This window comes from Ahaetulla prasina, chromosome 2 (assembly GCF_028640845.1).
Source record: "Ahaetulla prasina isolate Xishuangbanna chromosome 2, ASM2864084v1, whole genome shotgun sequence".
Classification (NCBI taxonomy): domain Eukaryota; kingdom Metazoa; phylum Chordata; class Lepidosauria; order Squamata; family Colubridae; genus Ahaetulla; species Ahaetulla prasina.
In genome coordinates, this window is record NC_080540.1 from 89,889,307 (window position 1) to 89,907,271 (window position 17,965).

General features: G+C 38.8%; 1 protein-coding gene across 1 annotated transcript in view; it reads left to right on the forward strand.

Annotated features, from left to right (window-relative positions):
• CAMK2A (calcium/calmodulin dependent protein kinase II alpha) overlaps nt 1-17,965 on the forward strand; it is a 177,945-nt gene that overhangs the window by 114,019 nt on the left and 45,961 nt on the right. The window contains exons 4-8 of the mRNA XM_058169649.1: nt 4,756-4,810; nt 9,908-9,973; nt 12,037-12,109; nt 14,183-14,285; nt 16,277-16,360. Coding sequence (XP_058025632.1) covers nt 4,756-4,810; nt 9,908-9,973; nt 12,037-12,109; nt 14,183-14,285; nt 16,277-16,360 — 381 coding nt within the window. The remainder of the gene's footprint in view (nt 1-4,755; nt 4,811-9,907; nt 9,974-12,036; nt 12,110-14,182; nt 14,286-16,276; nt 16,361-17,965) is intronic.

Consider the following 17,965-nt stretch of genomic DNA (forward strand, 5'->3'; position numbering starts at 1 on the left):
GTGTTGGCTTTTTTGGCAGGTGCTGCATACTGCTCGCTCATATCTAAATGGTTGTCCACTAGAACTCCAAGATCCCTCTCACAATTATTACTATTGAGCAAGGTACCACATATACTGTGCCTGTGCGTTTTGTTTTTCTTGCCTAAATGTAGAACCTTACTTTTTTCATCATTGAATTTCATTTTGTTAGATAGGGCCCAATGTTCAAGTCTGTCAAGATCCTTCTGTATCTTGCCTATCTTCTGGAGTGTTGGCTCTGCCATCTTGGTGTCATCTGCAAATTTGATGAGTTCCCCATCTATCCCCTCGTCCAAATCATTGATGAAGATGCTGAAGAGTACTGGGCCTAAAACAGACCCTTGGGGTACCTTACTGCATACTTCCTTCCATGTAGATGTAGTTCCATTGAGGACTACATGTTGAATGCGGTTGGTCAGCCATTTATGAATCCATTTGATGGTGATGCTATCGAACCCACATTTTTCTACTTTATCTAGTAGTAGGTTATGGTCTACTTTGTCAAATACCTTACTGAAGTCCAAGTAAATTATATCGACAGCATTCCTCTGGTCCACTAGTTTTGTCACTTTGTCAAAGAATGCAATAAGATTAGTCTGGCATGATCTGTTTTTGACAAACCCATGTTGGCTTTTGGTTATTACTTTGTTTGCTTTTAGGTGTTGATTCATTGCTTGATTATGTTTTCCAGAATCTTCCCTGGTATTGGTATGTCTGTAGTTTTTTAGATCTATTTTTTTTCCTTTTTTGAAGATGGGAACTACATCAGCTCTTTTCCAGTCCTCTGGCAGTTCTCCAGTGCTCCAGGATCTTTGAAAGATATAGTTCAGTGGTTCTGAGATTTCGTCTGCCAGTTCCTTCAGAACCTTGGGGTATAGTCCATCCGGTCCTGGTGATTTGAACTTGTCTAGGGTAGACAGGTGCTAACTTACCATTTTCATCCCTATTTTAATTTGTATTCCTAATCTGTTTCTTGTGGTGCTGTTTTTGATAGGTTGGACTGTTTATTCCCTTTGTGTAAATACAGATGCAAAAAAACCAGTTAAGTAGTTCTGCTTTCTCCCTGTTGCTTGTCACCTTCTTGCCACTTTCTCCCAGCAATGGACCAATTGTTTCCTTGACTTTTTTTTGTATTTTTAACATGTTGAGAGAAGCTTTTTTTTTATTTTTTACTTTTGTCGTAAGCCTTTGTTCATTGTGAACCTTAGCTTTCTTCACTTCATCTTTACAGGCTCAGGCTATTTGCAGATATTCTGCCTTACTTATGTGCCCCTTAGTTATGTTTCCACTTTTTATATTGTCCTTTTTGTCTTTCAGTTTGTCAGAGAGTTCTTTATGCAGCCATGCTGGTTTCTTGAGAGCTGTTATTTTTCTTCTTCATTGATATTATAAAAGCTAGACTGGGCTTTTATAATCTCACTTTTAAAAATTTCCCAAGCTTCTTGAGTTGTTTTCACCTTGAGGATTCTCATTCATGGAATCCTTCCCAAGGTCTCTCTAAGTTTATTGAAATTAGCTCTCTTAAAGTCCAAGACTCTAGTTTGACTTTGTTCTACTACTTGTATTTGCATAATGTTGAATTCCAATATTGAATGATCACTTGCCCCCAAGGTTCAACACCTTCTATCATTTCATTTCTGTTAGTGAGAATTAAGTCCAATATGGCTGATCCCTTTGTTCCCTTCTCTAGTTTTTGGGAAACAAAGGTGTCTGCTAGGTTTGTTAGGAACCTCTTGGATCTTCCACTTGGGGCACAGTTTGTCTCCCAATTGATGTCAGGGTAGTTAAAATCCCCCATTACTATTGTGATGTATCTCCTACGTACCTTAGTTAGCTGACTAGCAAAAAGTTCATCTATTTCCTCTGTTGGTTGGATACCTATAGTATAGACCAGGGGTGAAATCCAGCAGGTTCTGACAGGCTCTGGAGAACCGGTAGTGGAAATTTTGAGTAGTTTGGAGAACCAGCAAATACCACCTCTGGCTGGCCCCAGAGCAGGGTGGGAATGGAGATTTTGCAATATCCTCCCCCAGGAGTGGGGAGGGAATGGGGATTTTGCAGTATCCTTCCCTTGCCATGCCTACCAAGCCACACCCACCAAGCCACACCCACAGAACTAGTAGTAAAAAAAATGAATTTCACCACTGGTATAGTCCTACAGCAATGTCATTTTCCCCCTTTAATATTGACCCAAATACATTCAAGATAATTTTCATCGTTGTTGTGCTCTATTTCTGTAAAGATGTAGCTACTTCTTATATATAGTGCAACTCCACCTCCTCTTTTACTTGGTCTATTTCTTTGGAATAATTTAAATCCCTCTAGCTGTATGTTCCATTTGTGGGTTTCATCCCACCAAGTTTCAATAATGGTAACAATATCATATATGCCCTCAATTTCTAATTCATAGAAATATGAAGTAATTCTGAAACATGCCAAAATTAGATCAGAACTGAAATACGTATTATCTTTTCAGGTGTTGTAAATCTATAGAACTAATCTGGAATCCTCCTAAAGAATGGACTGCTCAAGGGGTTCGTTAGTGCAAACTCTTTCAATAAGAATTCTTTTTTTTTTTTTACAAAAATGTAAATTTTAAATTTCATATAATAAATTGACACCAATTTTCCTTCTTTGTGTATTATTCCCTATGCTATTCTTGTGATGAGAAAAGCCAAATCCTATGATCGTTTTAATGATGCAAAAGATGGAGGAGGGGGGATTTTTTGGATGTTTTTAAGCTATCAGCCACATTGATTATATGTTCTGGTATGCTCCACATTTTGCTTCCACATTTGTTCAGAGTTACAGTCAAAGTAAAGGGAATGTCACTTTGGACATGGAAGCCATCTCCAAATGGCATGTCAGGGTAGAAGATTAACTTGATAACTGGTGTCCACAAGAATTTGTCAGAGAATATCAAATTAAGCCCCGCATAGACATCCTGCCTGCTAGAATGCTGTGATAGTAAGGTTTCTTTTAAAGCTAAGGTACCCTGCCAAGCAAATTACATTAGCTATTGGTTGAGTAAAAGCATCTATTTGATAACTCATTGTTGGATTCCAAGGATAACATTCTGAAGTTTGAGTAAAACATTTTTATCCTATTCTAAACCTGATTACAGCACTTCTGAGAATCTCAGATGCTATGTGAAAGATGGGGAGTTTCTTAGCCGTGATATTATTCAGCTTTCATCCTGATCCAGCATGTTACTAAACAAAGGAAACTGGATAAATTGTAGTGATTTCCAGATAAAATTGCTGAAAATTACAATTACTACAATTCATTCCCAATTCTCTGAGCAAGGTGAAGTTTCAGACTTGCAGTGCTTTTGTGCGATTGAGTTCCAAAAAAGTCAGAGTGCCTTAAAAAATATCTATTGAATTAAAAACCTACAAGCTGAATATCCATGGAAATATTAAATACTCAGGATCTCCTTGTCTTGAATGAAATTAAAATGTTTCCATATATCTCTGATGTACATTAATGATTTTTCCTGAATCTGAGCTAACACTTAAATTGCAACACATTTTAATTGTTAATTAATTGTTAAAGGAAAGTTTTCTAGGCTATACCACATACATGACTCAGCTAAGAATTCAAACAATGGCCGGTTGACTATTTTATGACAACTTAGAAGCAATAAATTTTGATTTAAAATCATACTATGAATCAAGGTGATTTAAAATCATACTATGAATCAAGGTGTATATTGTTTTCTGAACCAGGCCAAGATGAGAACAATGGTAAAGCAACATTGCAACGTATGCAATGCATCTTTTGTTGTAATAGCTTTAAACACAGAATACAAAATGTTATTGGCTAATATAAGCTGAATGAATTGAATATTTGAATTGAAACAAATACGTTTCCAATTCTCAGCAACAATGCTAATCCCATCAATCCACATCTGGACACAAATACAAAATACCTATCTATTGCTCCCAAGTCTGCTTTCGGCCTTCTCTTAATTTCATACCTCCTTCTGCTCCATTGTATTACATCCAAATTTTGTATTCTATTAGTTTCACAGTCTGATATCATCATTATTTCCCACGGAAATGTTGCAAAATAGTCATGGTCTAAAAGAACATCTTGACAATATAGTTATGGTCTAAAAGAACATTTTGCATAGGATAAAAATGTTTTACTCAAACTTCAGAATGTTATCCTTGGAATCCAACAATGAGAGATCAAATAGATGCTTTCTCCTCAACCAACAGCTAAGTAGATGTATTTGGGTTTCAACTGCTGGCAGTACTGAAGAGGAGGCATGTCTGAGAAAATGAAAGAGATGGGTTTCAATATTATTTTATTTTCTGCTCTTGTATTTTCACATTATAGCAAGGAAATATTTTATTCAACTACAGAACTGAAAGATTAAATTGTTTTTAGAGTTATAGAAAATTTCAATTATTGGATAAAGACATAATAATATTTTATAGTGACATCTGGAGCTCCATTTAATCCAACTGGCATTGACAAAATGACCACTTGTCAATTGCAAAAGGCAGCTTTACTTGGAACAGCTTTCAACCTATGGTAATAGGCATCAAACAACATCAACCTATCCAGGTCTTGGGAAGGACTCAATAGATGGACAAATGCCAAATCCAGTCTAAACAACTGGCTGACTGTGCAACCAACCAAAATAGTAGTAGTAGTAGTAGTAGTAGTAGTAGTAGTAGTAGTAGTAGTAGTAGTAATAATAATCTTACGATTCTTTTATTTTTGCAGTGAGACTCCATGACAGCATATCAGAAGAGGCACACCATTATTTGATATTTGACCTGTAAGTAATTACAGAAAATCCAAACATTTTCATATACATGTTGAGAGTTCCACGAAATAAAAAGATTATAGACACAAACATGCATACCTACTTCATCTTCCATAGGATGCTTTTTTCCATGTTGCATATTGGATCCCTTGCTGTGTATGGTGTGTACACACTGTTTGTTGTTGTTCTGTTACATCTTCCAAAAAATAGATAGTGCTACAAAAAAACATTAGCCCCCATTTGATGAGAAACCATAAAGTACCATAAAGGTGTTATTCAATCAAGTTTGGCTGCCTAGTGAAGTTTTCTTAGTAATGATACTGAAAGTGGTTGCCGTGGTCTTTTTCTGGGATGATTTTTTGACTTTCCAGACTATCAGTTGTGAATCAAGTGATGTACATCATGGGCAACCTTTTAAAATCTATCCTCTGTTTCTACTTTGAGATGGTGACACTCATTCTTAGATACCTTGGCCCGATAGCTTGTGCCCCATTCAGACCAGAAAGTAGTAACTAAGTGGTTTAGACGTTAGAGCCGTTTCCTGCAGTAGCTGATAAAAAAACACAATGCAACTATTCCATCTCTTACTCCTCAAGGCATTTTCCATAGTTAAAAAAGATGGAAAATGGAGTAGGTTAATCTGTGATGGTCCCAAATGGAGAATGGCAACATCTGGAATTTTCATCAACTCATGAAATGATTGCATTTAAGTGCCCCCTTATGAGGCATACAGCTTTAATAGAATTGCCATTGCTCTTTATGCAGATCAGTCCTTCAAAGTTATTAGAGCAAAAATTAGCATCTTTAACATGGAATCCCTGGAGAACCAGCTGCTCTTCCACTGTTCTCTCCATTTTTTTTTTATTAGATCCTGCCTGCTGTTTCAGCTTAGATTCATTACTGTAACATTCACATAATCAAAATAGCTATTTTATTTTAACCTTTCTTCCCAGAGGCTGCTCTTGGTTTCTTTATTTCTGCTTCTACCAAGAGAGCAAGATTGGGATGGAAATGGGGCCTTACAATTCCAAGAAGGTATGCAATTAGGCAAGCAAGAAACACTGAGTTGGCAAACACTAGGAAGACATAGATACTCTGTAAGCCAAGAACAGATATATTAAAATAGAATAGAATTTTTATTGGCCAAGTGTGATTGGATACACAAGGAATTTGCCTTGGTTCATACGCTCTCAGTGTACATAAAAGAAAAGATTCGTTCATCAAGAATCATAAGGTACAACACTTAATGATAGCCATAGGGTACAAATAAGCAATCAGGAGACAATATCAATATAAATCCTTGAGTGGCTCAGGCTGTAAGATAGCCTGTTATTAAAACACAGCTGCCTGCAATTACTGCAGGTTCTAGTCCCACCAGGCCCAAGGTTGACTCAGCCTCCCATCCTTTATAAGGTAGGTAAAATGAGGACCCAGATTGTTGGGGGGGGCAATAAGTTGACTTTGTAAATATACAAATAGAATGAGACTATTGCCTTACACACTGTAAGCCGCCCTGAGTCTTCGGAGAAGGGCGGGATATAAATGTAAATAAATAAATTAAAAAAAAATTGTAAGGATAAAAGCAACAAAGTTACAGTCATAAGTGGAAGGAGATGGGTGGTGGGAACGAAGAGAAGATTAATAGTAGTGCAGACTTAGTAAATAGTTTGACAGTGTTGAGGGAATTATTTGTTCAGCAGAGTGATGGCGTTCAGGAAAAATGCCATATAGTTCGAGACTTTAAGATTACAAGGATTTTTTTTTTTTTTTTTTGCAAAAATTTTTTATTTTTCCATAATAATTCCCACAATTTGACCAGTGTACAATACAATCACTTATCCAACAATCAGTCCTATACTCAAATTATACTCAGTCAGGGCTGCTCGACTGCCACTCCCCCCTTTAATCCTTTCTTCCCTTCTCATCCTTCTTAAACTTCCCCCACCACCTTCTCCTCGCTTTCCTACTTCCCCTCCTCTTTCCCACTTCTCACTACCATCCTTTCTAACCCTCTATCTTCTCCTTCTTCTCCTCCTCCTATCCTTTCTTCTCCCTCCCTTCTTTCCTCCCTACCCACCTACCTACCTACTTTCTTCCTTCTTTACTCCTCTTTTCTTACCTTTTCCCTTCGGGAGTGTTTGCCGAGCAGTCCCGACATTACACCATTCCAACTTGTTTAATTCTACCATTATTCCTGTACAATGGCAACCAATCAATTTATAGTCTTCCCTTCCCGCCTCCTTCCCCGAGACTTCCCAGAACAGAATACAGGGTATTGTAACTAACAAACATAATCTAAAATATAACATAAAACATATTCCATTTCACACCATTCCCTTCTTTCTTAAACTAATACATAATAATTCCTAACTTCACTCAAAAACTATTTGATATTTTTTAATCTGATTACAAGGATTTTTATTTATTTATTTATTTATTTATTTTGTCAAGTATGTATTAGATAACAGATATAAGTATAAACATAATTTTGAATACACGAAATAGATACAAATAAAAGGGGACATTAGGACAGGGACGGTAGGATACAATGAAACAGACCAGTTTGTAAACTGCTTGTGGCAGTGTTTCTCAAACATGGCAAATTTAAGGCTCATGCTGGCTGGGGAATTCTGGGAATTGAAGTCGCATATCTTAATACAATAGTGCATAGACTTATATACCCCTCCATAGTGCTTTATAGCCCTCTCTAAGTGGGCTGCATATCCCTCCCAACAATCTGGCTCCTCATTTTACTGTCCTCAAAAGGATGGAACCTTGAGCCAATCAGGATCGAATTCCAGTCTGTGGGTAGAGTTTGCCTGCAATACTGCATTCTAACCACTGCATCACCGTGGCTTGGGCACCATGTTGCCAGGGTTGGGAAAAACTGGTTTAGGGAATGAAAAACCTAATAATTTGCTCACTGATAACAGGGTATAGAATTTGTGACGCTGAAAGGCAATTGCCCTCTCCATAAATGGCCAAGACACTATGCAAATAAAACAAAACAAAATATATACTTGATGAAAATCTCACTCATGCATAAAAGAAATATGAGGTTATGTGTGACAAATTTATGAATTAGGATTATAGTCCTTCCTCAAACGATGTTCATTGAAGAAGAATAGTTCAAAATCTGCAGACATTCCTCTTCTTTTCCAGCAATGAAGATTTTTCTCCCATATCCCAGGGAATCCACTCCCCCACACATGCTCTGTTATATTGTCCTGACTGCAAAGATCACTGGTTACATCTAATAATCTAATATTTGTAGGCTACCTGGATTCATTCTATTAACAGTTATTCTTGTGACACCAATGTAATTTTATTTCTCTAAATTTTGCTTTAACATTGGTAGAATATGTAGTACATTGAGATCGTGTTTTTATCATTAACAGAACAGAATAACAGAGTTGGAAGGGACCTTGGAGGTCTTCTAGTCCAACCACCTGCTCAAGCAGGAGACCCTATATCAAGGCTGTCCAACCTCCAAGGCTCATTAGTTTTATTACAATTTTTATTTGTTGTCTCAAAATTTCTCATCTTTTTGAATTAGTCAATTGATTGATTGATTGATTGACCCTAGCCCCCAATCTCTCATCCCCCTTGATTGGGCATCTGCCATTCTTTATCCAAATATAATATCAAGCTGTAATTACTCTTCGAAGCTTTAACTTTTCACAGTGCTTTTATTCAGTGCATTCAGCAAATCCCATTAATATTCGTTCACCTTTAATGGTCCACACATGTATTATATTCAGTGATTTCCAGTAAAGCTCCTGCCCTTGAGGGAATATCTAGTTTTAACTCATACTTTTTAAAAATCTTATTTAACTTCATTTTGGTGGCCTCAAAAAATATCCAGGCAGATTAGAAAGTAAAGCTATTCTGAACAACAATCTTTCTGTTTTGCCATTCATCATAGTTTTGCATATGCAAAAAACAGACTTGTTAATCTAGCATGATATGCAGTCTTTTTTTTTAAGGCCCCTATTCTTACAACCTATCTTATCATGAACATGGCTAGTTACAATATCCTTCAGGTGTGTATTTATATATTAATATCCTGCTTTCTCAAACTTATTTGTCTTTCATAGTTGCTAGTTTATTATGGAATTACAAGTAGTCCTCAATTTATGAACACAATTGGGCCCCAAATTTCTGTTACTAAGTGAAACATTGGTTTAGTGAGTTTTGCCCCATTTTAGGACCTTTCTTGCCAGAGTTGTTAAGTGAATCATTGTAGCTCTTAAGTTAGTAACATGGTTGTTAAGTGAATCTGGCTTCTCCATTGAATTTACTTGAAGGTTGTGAAAGGTGATCACATGACCCTGGGAAACTGCAACCATCATAAATATGAGTCAGATACCAAGCGTCTGAATTTTGATCACATGATCATGGGGATGCTGAAACAGTTGTAAGTGTAAAAAATGATCATAAGTCACTTTTTTCAGAGCTGTTGTAACTTTAAATAGACACTGAATGAACAGTTGTTAAGTCCAGGACTACCTGTATATATCAGTGAACAAAACAATGGTAACATGCTGTTTCCTACAGTCCAGGGGTGAAATCCAGCAGGTTCTGACAGGTTCTAGAGAACTGGTAGCAGAAATTTTGAGCAGTTCGGAGTACCGGTAGCGGCAATTTTGAGTAGTTTGAAGAACCGGCAAATACCACCTCTGGATGGCCCCAGAGCAGGGTGGGAATGGAAATTTTGCAATATCCTTCCCCTTTCACGCCCACCAAGCCACGCCTACCAAGCCACACCCCGCTCGCCAAGCCATGCCCACAGAACCGGTAGTAAAAAAAATTGGATTTCACCATTGCTACAGTCAATCACTAAATTGAAAAAAAAAATCAAACCCCAATATATATGAGCATGCATCTTGGTCAGAATAACCATACTGTATAAAACCTGTCATTGATTAAGATTGACAGAGTCATCATGAGCACAGAGTGAGCCCACTATCCTCTACAATTCAGCCTGCATCAACTAAACTCTTTCTGTCTGATACTTACCTAAATTTGGGTCAAGGTCCTTCCATAGTACATGTGATTATTTGGCATTGTCAATCAATGGAAGCTGATTCTCCTTGCCTTACTTTTCAGTGTAACTGGAGGGGAGCTGTTTGAAGATATTGTTGCCAGAGAATACTATAGTGAAGCAGATGCCAGGTAGGTACTGGAAGGTAACAAAGTACCTCTGAGACAATGTTTTCCAACTTTGGCAATTTTAAGATTGGTTGACTTCAACTTTCAGAATTCCCCTGCTAGCAGGCAGACTGAGAAATTCTGGGAGTTGAAGTCCACACATTTTAAAGTTGCTTTGGCTGAAAAACACTCGTCTAGAAAAACTGGTTTCTAAATTTTCTATCTGAAATTGATAGGCCAGAAGGGTGAAAACCAGGGGTGAAATCCAGCAGGTTCTGACAGATTCTGGAGAACCAGTAGCGGAAATTTTGAGCAGTTCGGAGAACTGGTAGCGGAAATTTTGAGTGGTTTGGAGAACTGGCAAATACCACCTCTGGCTGGTCCCAGAGTGGGGTGGGAATGGAGATTTTGCAGTATCCTTCTCCTGCCATGCCCACCAAGCCACACCAGGCCCACCAAGCCACGCCCACAGAACCGGTAGTAAAAAAAAATTGGATTTCACCACTGGTGAAAACATTACTTTTTTCACTTATAAAATTTATTTTCAGCTCGTTGCTCTGTTAGGTCTGCCTGTTTCTTCGGTTAGGACTACATTTCAACCATTAGTATACTAGGGCTTTATTATAATTATTTTCTTTTCAGAATAGCAGCAGTCTGTGATGCTGTATATCTCCAAGATTTGATTTCACTGAAACAGGAGAAAAAATATTGTTTTTAATCACAGGTGGGCAAAAGCTTAATGGGGATTCAGATAGTTGCAGGCAATTAGCATGATTTGTGGTCAAGATTATAAAGGGGATCACACATCGTGCTGTATTATGGTTTATTAAATGAGTTCACACAGCATAGTCATTATAAAGTATGATTTTTACAAAATAGATCAGGTTTACATAACATGCTGAATTGCAACTGAGATCGGTGGTCTTCAGCCATCCCTTGAAAAAGGAAAATTCTCTAGGCCAAAAGTCTGCTCCGTTTGATTTAGATAATCAGGAATAATGTATGCCTTTCAATCTCACAAATAATGAATCTCCTTTTCAGTTCAGTTCATTTTTATGGCACTTAATTTGTATCTGAATTTCCAATTTAAATTTGATCATTTAAAATTCAAGGTAATACTGACATAGGTGGGTATATTGGGCCTTTGTGAGATAAATCTTTCCTCCAATTTGTAAAGCAAATTCAAGACGAGCTCTGTATCTAACGCAGAGAAGATAATCCATGAGATTGCCTCGCAGAAGGTAAAAGATACCAACTCAATGCATACAAATTTGCTGCAGGCTTGAAATTTGAACCCAATTGCATTTTAGCATCTGTGAATCAAGTCATTTCATTTTACAGGTGGCTTCTCTGTCTGTTCTGCCACCTGTGTCTTTATGTTTCCTGCATGATGCCATCTAGCAACCCTGGTGAGATCTACCAATAAAATGGTTCTTATGGCTACCATATCAGATCTGCCAAATATTAATGAGCACTAGATGATGCCAAATAGCGGGGCCTCCTATCTCACTGTTATCTGGAATTTTGCAGCCCAGTAATGGTAGCCCTGTTGGGATGGTCATGTTATCTAAAAATCATCATTTATGCAAGAAGGTTGTTTTTGCTATCACCTCATAAAGAAACCGCTAAGTTCTTTATGCTTGTTTCTCACAGAAAGGATCCTTAGTAACTCTAAAGATTCCCTGGTGGGTTTTCATTACACAGTCAGATTTCTCTTTGTTAAATAAGCTAAAATTGTAATGAAAGCTTGTTCTGCTTGGCTCTCAGCAGAAAAGCACATAGGAAGATGGAAAATGAGAGGAGGAGTGAAGCATGAAATGGAGACCACTGAGAAACATTATCTCGGGCCATTACCCATAACGAGGAATATGACATAATGTGACAAGGGGTGTGCATAAGAGCACAAAAATGCCTACCGTTCCTGTCCTAATGTTTCCTTTCATTATATTAAATTAATACAGTTATTACATACTTTTGCTCATATATATGCTTATATGATATTTTGCTGATTTATGTTGATGCTTGTGTATACTGTTGTGACAAAATAAAATAAAACAAAAAAATAAAACAATGTTTCTTCTTCCTAGCCATTGTATTCAGCAGATCCTAGAAGCTGTCTTGCATTGTCATCAGATGGGTGTGGTGCATCGGGATTTAAAGGTAAAATATTTATACATTGTAAAATTGAAAGAACTTAAAAGCACTCCTCTGGTTAAACTTCCTTCACAAAACCTAGAGTGAAAGTGTACTCCATGAAATAAAAATCTGCTCTTCTTAATGTGCAATTTAAACTGGTGATTTAAGCTGTTATGGCCTGGCACCTGGATATATCTGCAGGACCACTTATTCATACCAGTAACAGCCCAACCAATTCAATCAAACAATGAGGAACTGCTTCAGATTCCAGTCTTCTCTTGATTTTAGCAAGCCATCTTCATTTTCTATTTTTATCACTTATACCTTTCTATGTGGTTTTAGTTCTTCAATTGTTTTATAATTAGATTTATATTTTATTTGGCTTTATACTTTACATAAACTGCCAGGAATCTCTGGATTGCAGTGGGTAATAAACAAACACCCTTATGCAATTGCCTACTGTTGAAGGATTTTGCCATTCTAAAGGTTCTGTGAAAATTTAAGTGTTTTTAGCCATCATCCCATAAAAAGGTGGAGGCCGTTCTGACTTAACGAGGGCAACATTTTCCATAATGAGGAAGCTGTTAGTGAAAAAGACATTGTATAGACCAGAGGTGGATTTCAGCAGGTTCAGACCAGTTCTGGAGAACCAGTAGCAGAAATTTTGAGTGGTTCAAAGAACCGGTAGTAAAATTCTGACTGGCCCCACCCTCATCTATTCTCTGTCTCCCAAGTCCCAGCTGATCGATTTTGCAGTAACCTTCCCCTGGACTGGGGTGGGAATGGAGATTTTACAGTATCCTTCCCCTGCCACGCCCACCAAGCCATGTCCACCAAGCCACACCCACAAAACTGGTAGTAAAAAAAATTGAAACCCACCACTGATATAGACCTCTCAGTAACAACCTTCAGGGGCCAGGAATCTATAGTGGTCTCTCCAAGTAGACTGTATGAGGCAGGCAGAATCCCCCTGAAGTAGATTATCCAAAGCAGAGGTGTCAAACTTGATTTCATTGATGGCTACATCAGGGTTGCGTTTGATCTCGGGGGCGGGGGCGGGGAGGTGTGGCCAGGGGGAGCATGGCCAGTTTGATATCACTCATGTCGGGGATACCTGTGGTGTCCTGAGCACTCTGCCAGTGAAAATAGAGCTCTGGAGGGCAGAGATTGCAGGAGGCCGTCATGGCCAAAAACAGAGCTCAGGAGGGCTGGCAGAGGCACTGTGGCTGATCCGTTGCTGTTTCCAGGGTGGTCCTGTGGGCCAAATCTAAGCACCCACCAGGCCTTGAGTTTGACACCCCTGATCCAAAGGAAAGAAGGATTTAAGACTTAAAATACATTATAGTTAACAACCAGCACTTTGAATTGGGCTTGGAAGCTTACTGGCAACTAATGCACCTTCTGCCAGGTGGGTGTGGTTCTATTGAATTGGTGGTCAGTAAATTTGCAATCGCTGTCTGTGATTGCTGTAGCTTCTGGGTCAGCTCACCACCAGCCCCATGTAGAGCAAATTGCAGTAATCTAAGTTAATAGTATCCACTTCAATGTTTTTTCTGACATATCATCATTATTCCCATACAATCCTTTACAGTATTTCTTTCGATGTTCTCTCACTTCAGTTTCAGCTCAAAGCATTCCTCACTTGTATTCTGAATTCCATTTGCTTAATTTTTTGTAAAATTTTTATTCATTAAAATACTGCATTTTCTCTGCCACTTTTAATCTTAATTTCTTGTCTCTCATTTGCTGCTTCCATTTTCTGTCTTAACACATTGTATGGCACGGTTCAACCTCTTTTTTTTGCATCCATCAATCTTTCTATACATGTGGATGTTTCTCATCCACAGCCTCTTCTCTTCATCTTTTAAAAACATTCTTGCATTGTTTTTGTTCATTAGCCTTCCTATTAAAAATAAATTTATTGCTCTCTCCACATTTCCCAGAAATATAGATTTGTCTTCTTAGAGATGCAAAAGTGTGCCAAGTTTAGTGTTCTGTTTATAACAATTTTTGCATCTCAGTCACAAAAGAAAAGTGGGACCTTTTTTCTTTGCACTTTTATTGTTCCCTTCTCTTCTTTTTTTTTTTCTCTTAAAGCCAGAGAACCTCTTGCTGGCCTCCAAACTGAAGGGAGCTGCTGTTAAACTAGCTGACTTTGGTCTTGCTATTGAAGTGGAAGGAGAACAGCAAGCCTGGTTTGGTAAGTAGAAGAAAACTGGGCTTAGAGCGGTTCCATTTTGCGTGTGTATGTGCGTAGTTGACTAAAATACATTTTTCTCTCTCAGTAGAATGAAGCAGGATGTTAATTCTGCGCTACTGTGAATTAGTATTTTTCTATAAATGATAGATTAATACTTTCCTCCGGTGGTTGTGTTTTTTCCCCTTCTTACCCTATTTTAGTTTGTATCCATGTTTATTCTTGTTTGTTAAAACTTTCAATAAAATTATATTAAAAAAGAAAGAAAGTAAACTGGTATAAGGCTGAAGCCAACGAGTCAGGAATCAATACCTCCCAGTCTGGGAAGAGCCATATCTCAGCCACCCAATGCCACCAAGCAAACCACCATGTACCTATCAATTTGACAAAGTGAGGAGGAAGAATCCAACAGCTTCAACACTGAAGTATACTGTATATGTGTAAAAAAATCAGTATTCTCTGCTCTGAGAGGGTCAGTCAGCTGCTGTGTTTAAAACTTTATTCTGGCCATGTCATTCCGAAACATCTTCTGCCAGGTCAAGCTAAAGGATTAAACATCTCAGAGAGCTCTGATTATTTACAACATGTCGGATGTATGAGAATCGCATTTTGCTTGAAATAGTCTGTATTCTAAAACTAATTACTTCAATGGAGTTTCTGTTTTGAAAAAAAGTCAACTACCCTGATTTAGACCAGGGGTCTCCAACCTTGGCAACTTTAAGACTTGTGGACTTCAACTCCCAGAATTCCTCACCCAGAATTCCTTTGCTGGCTGAGGAATTCTGGGAGTTGAAGTCCACAAGTCTTAAATTGCCAAGGTTGGAGACCCCTAATTTATACTAAGTAAAGTGCCTTAATTTAAAGGGACCATAGAAACTAATATCTTCACTGTGGTCATATTAGTCTTCCCCAGTGACATTTATTCAGACATTTCTTTCTGTGTCTGTATGTGTATAATATTATATAATATTAAAGCCAGCTACCACTCCAGTTGGGAGAAAGTATGTATTTAAATACAGACAGATATAAATCTGGAGTACCAGCTGGGGTTTAATTAAGTCATAATAACTGCAAGCTGATTAGGTCATCCTGATGTCTGTTACTTTTGTATCTTTGAGCTGTAGACACAGGCTGTTAAGGGAATACCTTTATAATTTCTAAGCCATAAATACATTTTGCAAATAAACTAGTGCAGCACATGCTTCTGCAACCAAAAAAAGTCCCAGAAGGATCTTGAATAACAAGGCTGGAAAAGATTATTGCTTTGGGACTTCACAGAGCTGTCATCGGTTTGATCTGATAGCGCTCGTCTGGCTGGGCCAGCAATGGGATGCAAGGCGCTTTCAGCTGGCCGTTGCCTGTCCTTCACAATCCCTCAAAACACATTGGAGGATGATTAGTGATCCTCTTCAAATCTATGAGACTTGCAGCTGTGAAAATCAAGAATGAAGTCATTGCTCCACTGCCAAAGGCCCTGAAGCAATAAATATCCTCCCATTCCAGAGGGGGAAAAGGCAAAGGAAGACAAGACCAAGACCTGCCTGCTGTTTTTGTTTGCAGGCTAACAAAACTTTGTCATTTTTCATGTGTCACCGAGCAAGAGATAGGAAGCAATCAATCCAGCATCCCCAGTACCAGACTTTATAGAGTGAACTCAAAACCAGGAGGAGGAGTTCCCTCCAGTGGGCAAATAGATTGCTTGCAGTCTCAGCTTTAGGGGAGAGAAAAATTGGGTTGTTTGGGAAGCATTTGGGAGTAGTGGGAGCAGTAAACCCGGATCCAAATAGAGTAGAAGTTAGAAGAACAGCTCCCATAGTACGTACGTCATAATAGAACATGAGGCTCGGGAGATGACAATTATCCCTGCCATTTCAGCTCTTAATATTTGTCATGTAATAAGAAATCCCAGGACCGAGAATTGTTCTAAATGAAAAGTTGTTGATTCTCCTGGGGGCAAATAGTGTAATTAGCTGTCTATTTTTGACAATTAACAGGTTTTGCAGGCACTCCAGGTTACCTTTCTCCTGAAGTACTCCGGAAGGATCCATATGGCAAAGCTGTTGACCTTTGGGCATGTGGTAAGTGAGACTGTATTTCAAAGGATGCTGAAGACAGTAACTTAGGGCAGCAGCCCCCAAACTTTTGGGCATTAGGGATTGGTTTCCTAGAGAGAGGTTTTTCTGTAGATCTAAGGCATGATTTCATGTGCTGCCTGCATCCCGTGGATGGGGCTGCATTTGTTTGGGCAACCCTGTTTCTGGCATGCTGTGGAACATGCGGGTTCACGCACTGGGAGTTGGGACCCCCTGACTTAGGGATAGAAAAAGGGTCCCATGGGATCTACTACCAGTTTTTTTCCCCCCATTTGTAGCTTATCCATGGGATTGGCTATTTATGGAAATATTTCATGGAATGCCTTCCCCTATGTGTACAAAGATCACTTTGGTTCGGGGGGGGTGGAGGGAATAAGCATTTGAAATTTGATAGATTGGAGGGCATTAATTTGGGAAAGCTAGATTCCATATCACCATTAACCTAAGTAACAGGTTAAAATGAAATCCTATGAGAAAAATATGAGCATGCAAGTCCCTCCTTTGAGTTGTTATTCCCAGTCCTTTTTTCGCTTATTCTGCATCATGCACCCATCCACAGCACATCCCTGCCCATATTCCATAACACAGGCGTGCCCACAGAGGCAGGCCATAGCACCCTCCTGCCTGACCACACTCACACAGCTGGCTGTGATGTTGCACTTTAGGATTGCGTTGCTTAATGACAGAAATCCTGGTTCCAATTATCATCGTTAAGTAAGGACCTCTGGTTAGTTATAGACAGTGCAGATGTTAGTTTAAGTACAGCATTAAGAGTTTTTGCTCTCCAACATGCATCAGAATAGTTTGATGATATATGCAACCTTCTCCAACTGAGCATTATTTTCTAAATGAAAATAATTTATGGACGAGATAAAACGCCTTGGTCTGAACACTCATCCTTGAAGAACTCTCCATTGAAAACAACGGCCACATGTTCCTACGCTTTGGTTTCTCAGCAGTAATAAAAAATACTAGGATAGATCATCTAATCCCATAAGGGATAAAGATACTCAGGAACTTTTTATGAGGAATGTTGTCAAGGCTTTGTGAAAATCTAGGTATACAATATTGACAGGATCTCACCATCCATGGCCTGAAGACTCTAAATCAGTGATGGCTAATCTTTTCTGGACCGAGTGCCCAAAGCGTAAGCATATGAGTGCACCCAAACCCCAAAATGCAATGCGCATGCGGGGGGCCCGTCTGCACCTCGCCCCCATGCATGCACAGCAGAGACCCGACAAACAGCTGGCCAGCGGGAGGTGCGTGCACATGCAGGGCGGAGCTGAACTGAGACAACGGCTCACGTACCCACAGAGAGGGCGCTGGGTGCCTCCTGTGGGACGTGTGCCATAGGTTCACCATCACAGCTCTAAATGATTCATGAGACAGATTCCCCTCTTCAGAATCTATGCTGGTTTTCCTTCAGCAAGCCTTATCCCTCTGTGGGCTTAGTTTGTTTTTGGTTTGATTATAGTTTCTTCCAATTTGCCTGGAACATGTTAAACTCCCTGAGCTGTAATTTTCTGGATCTCCCACAGATCCCTTTTAAAATATTGGATGAAGACCATTATTAATGCTTCACTAGGC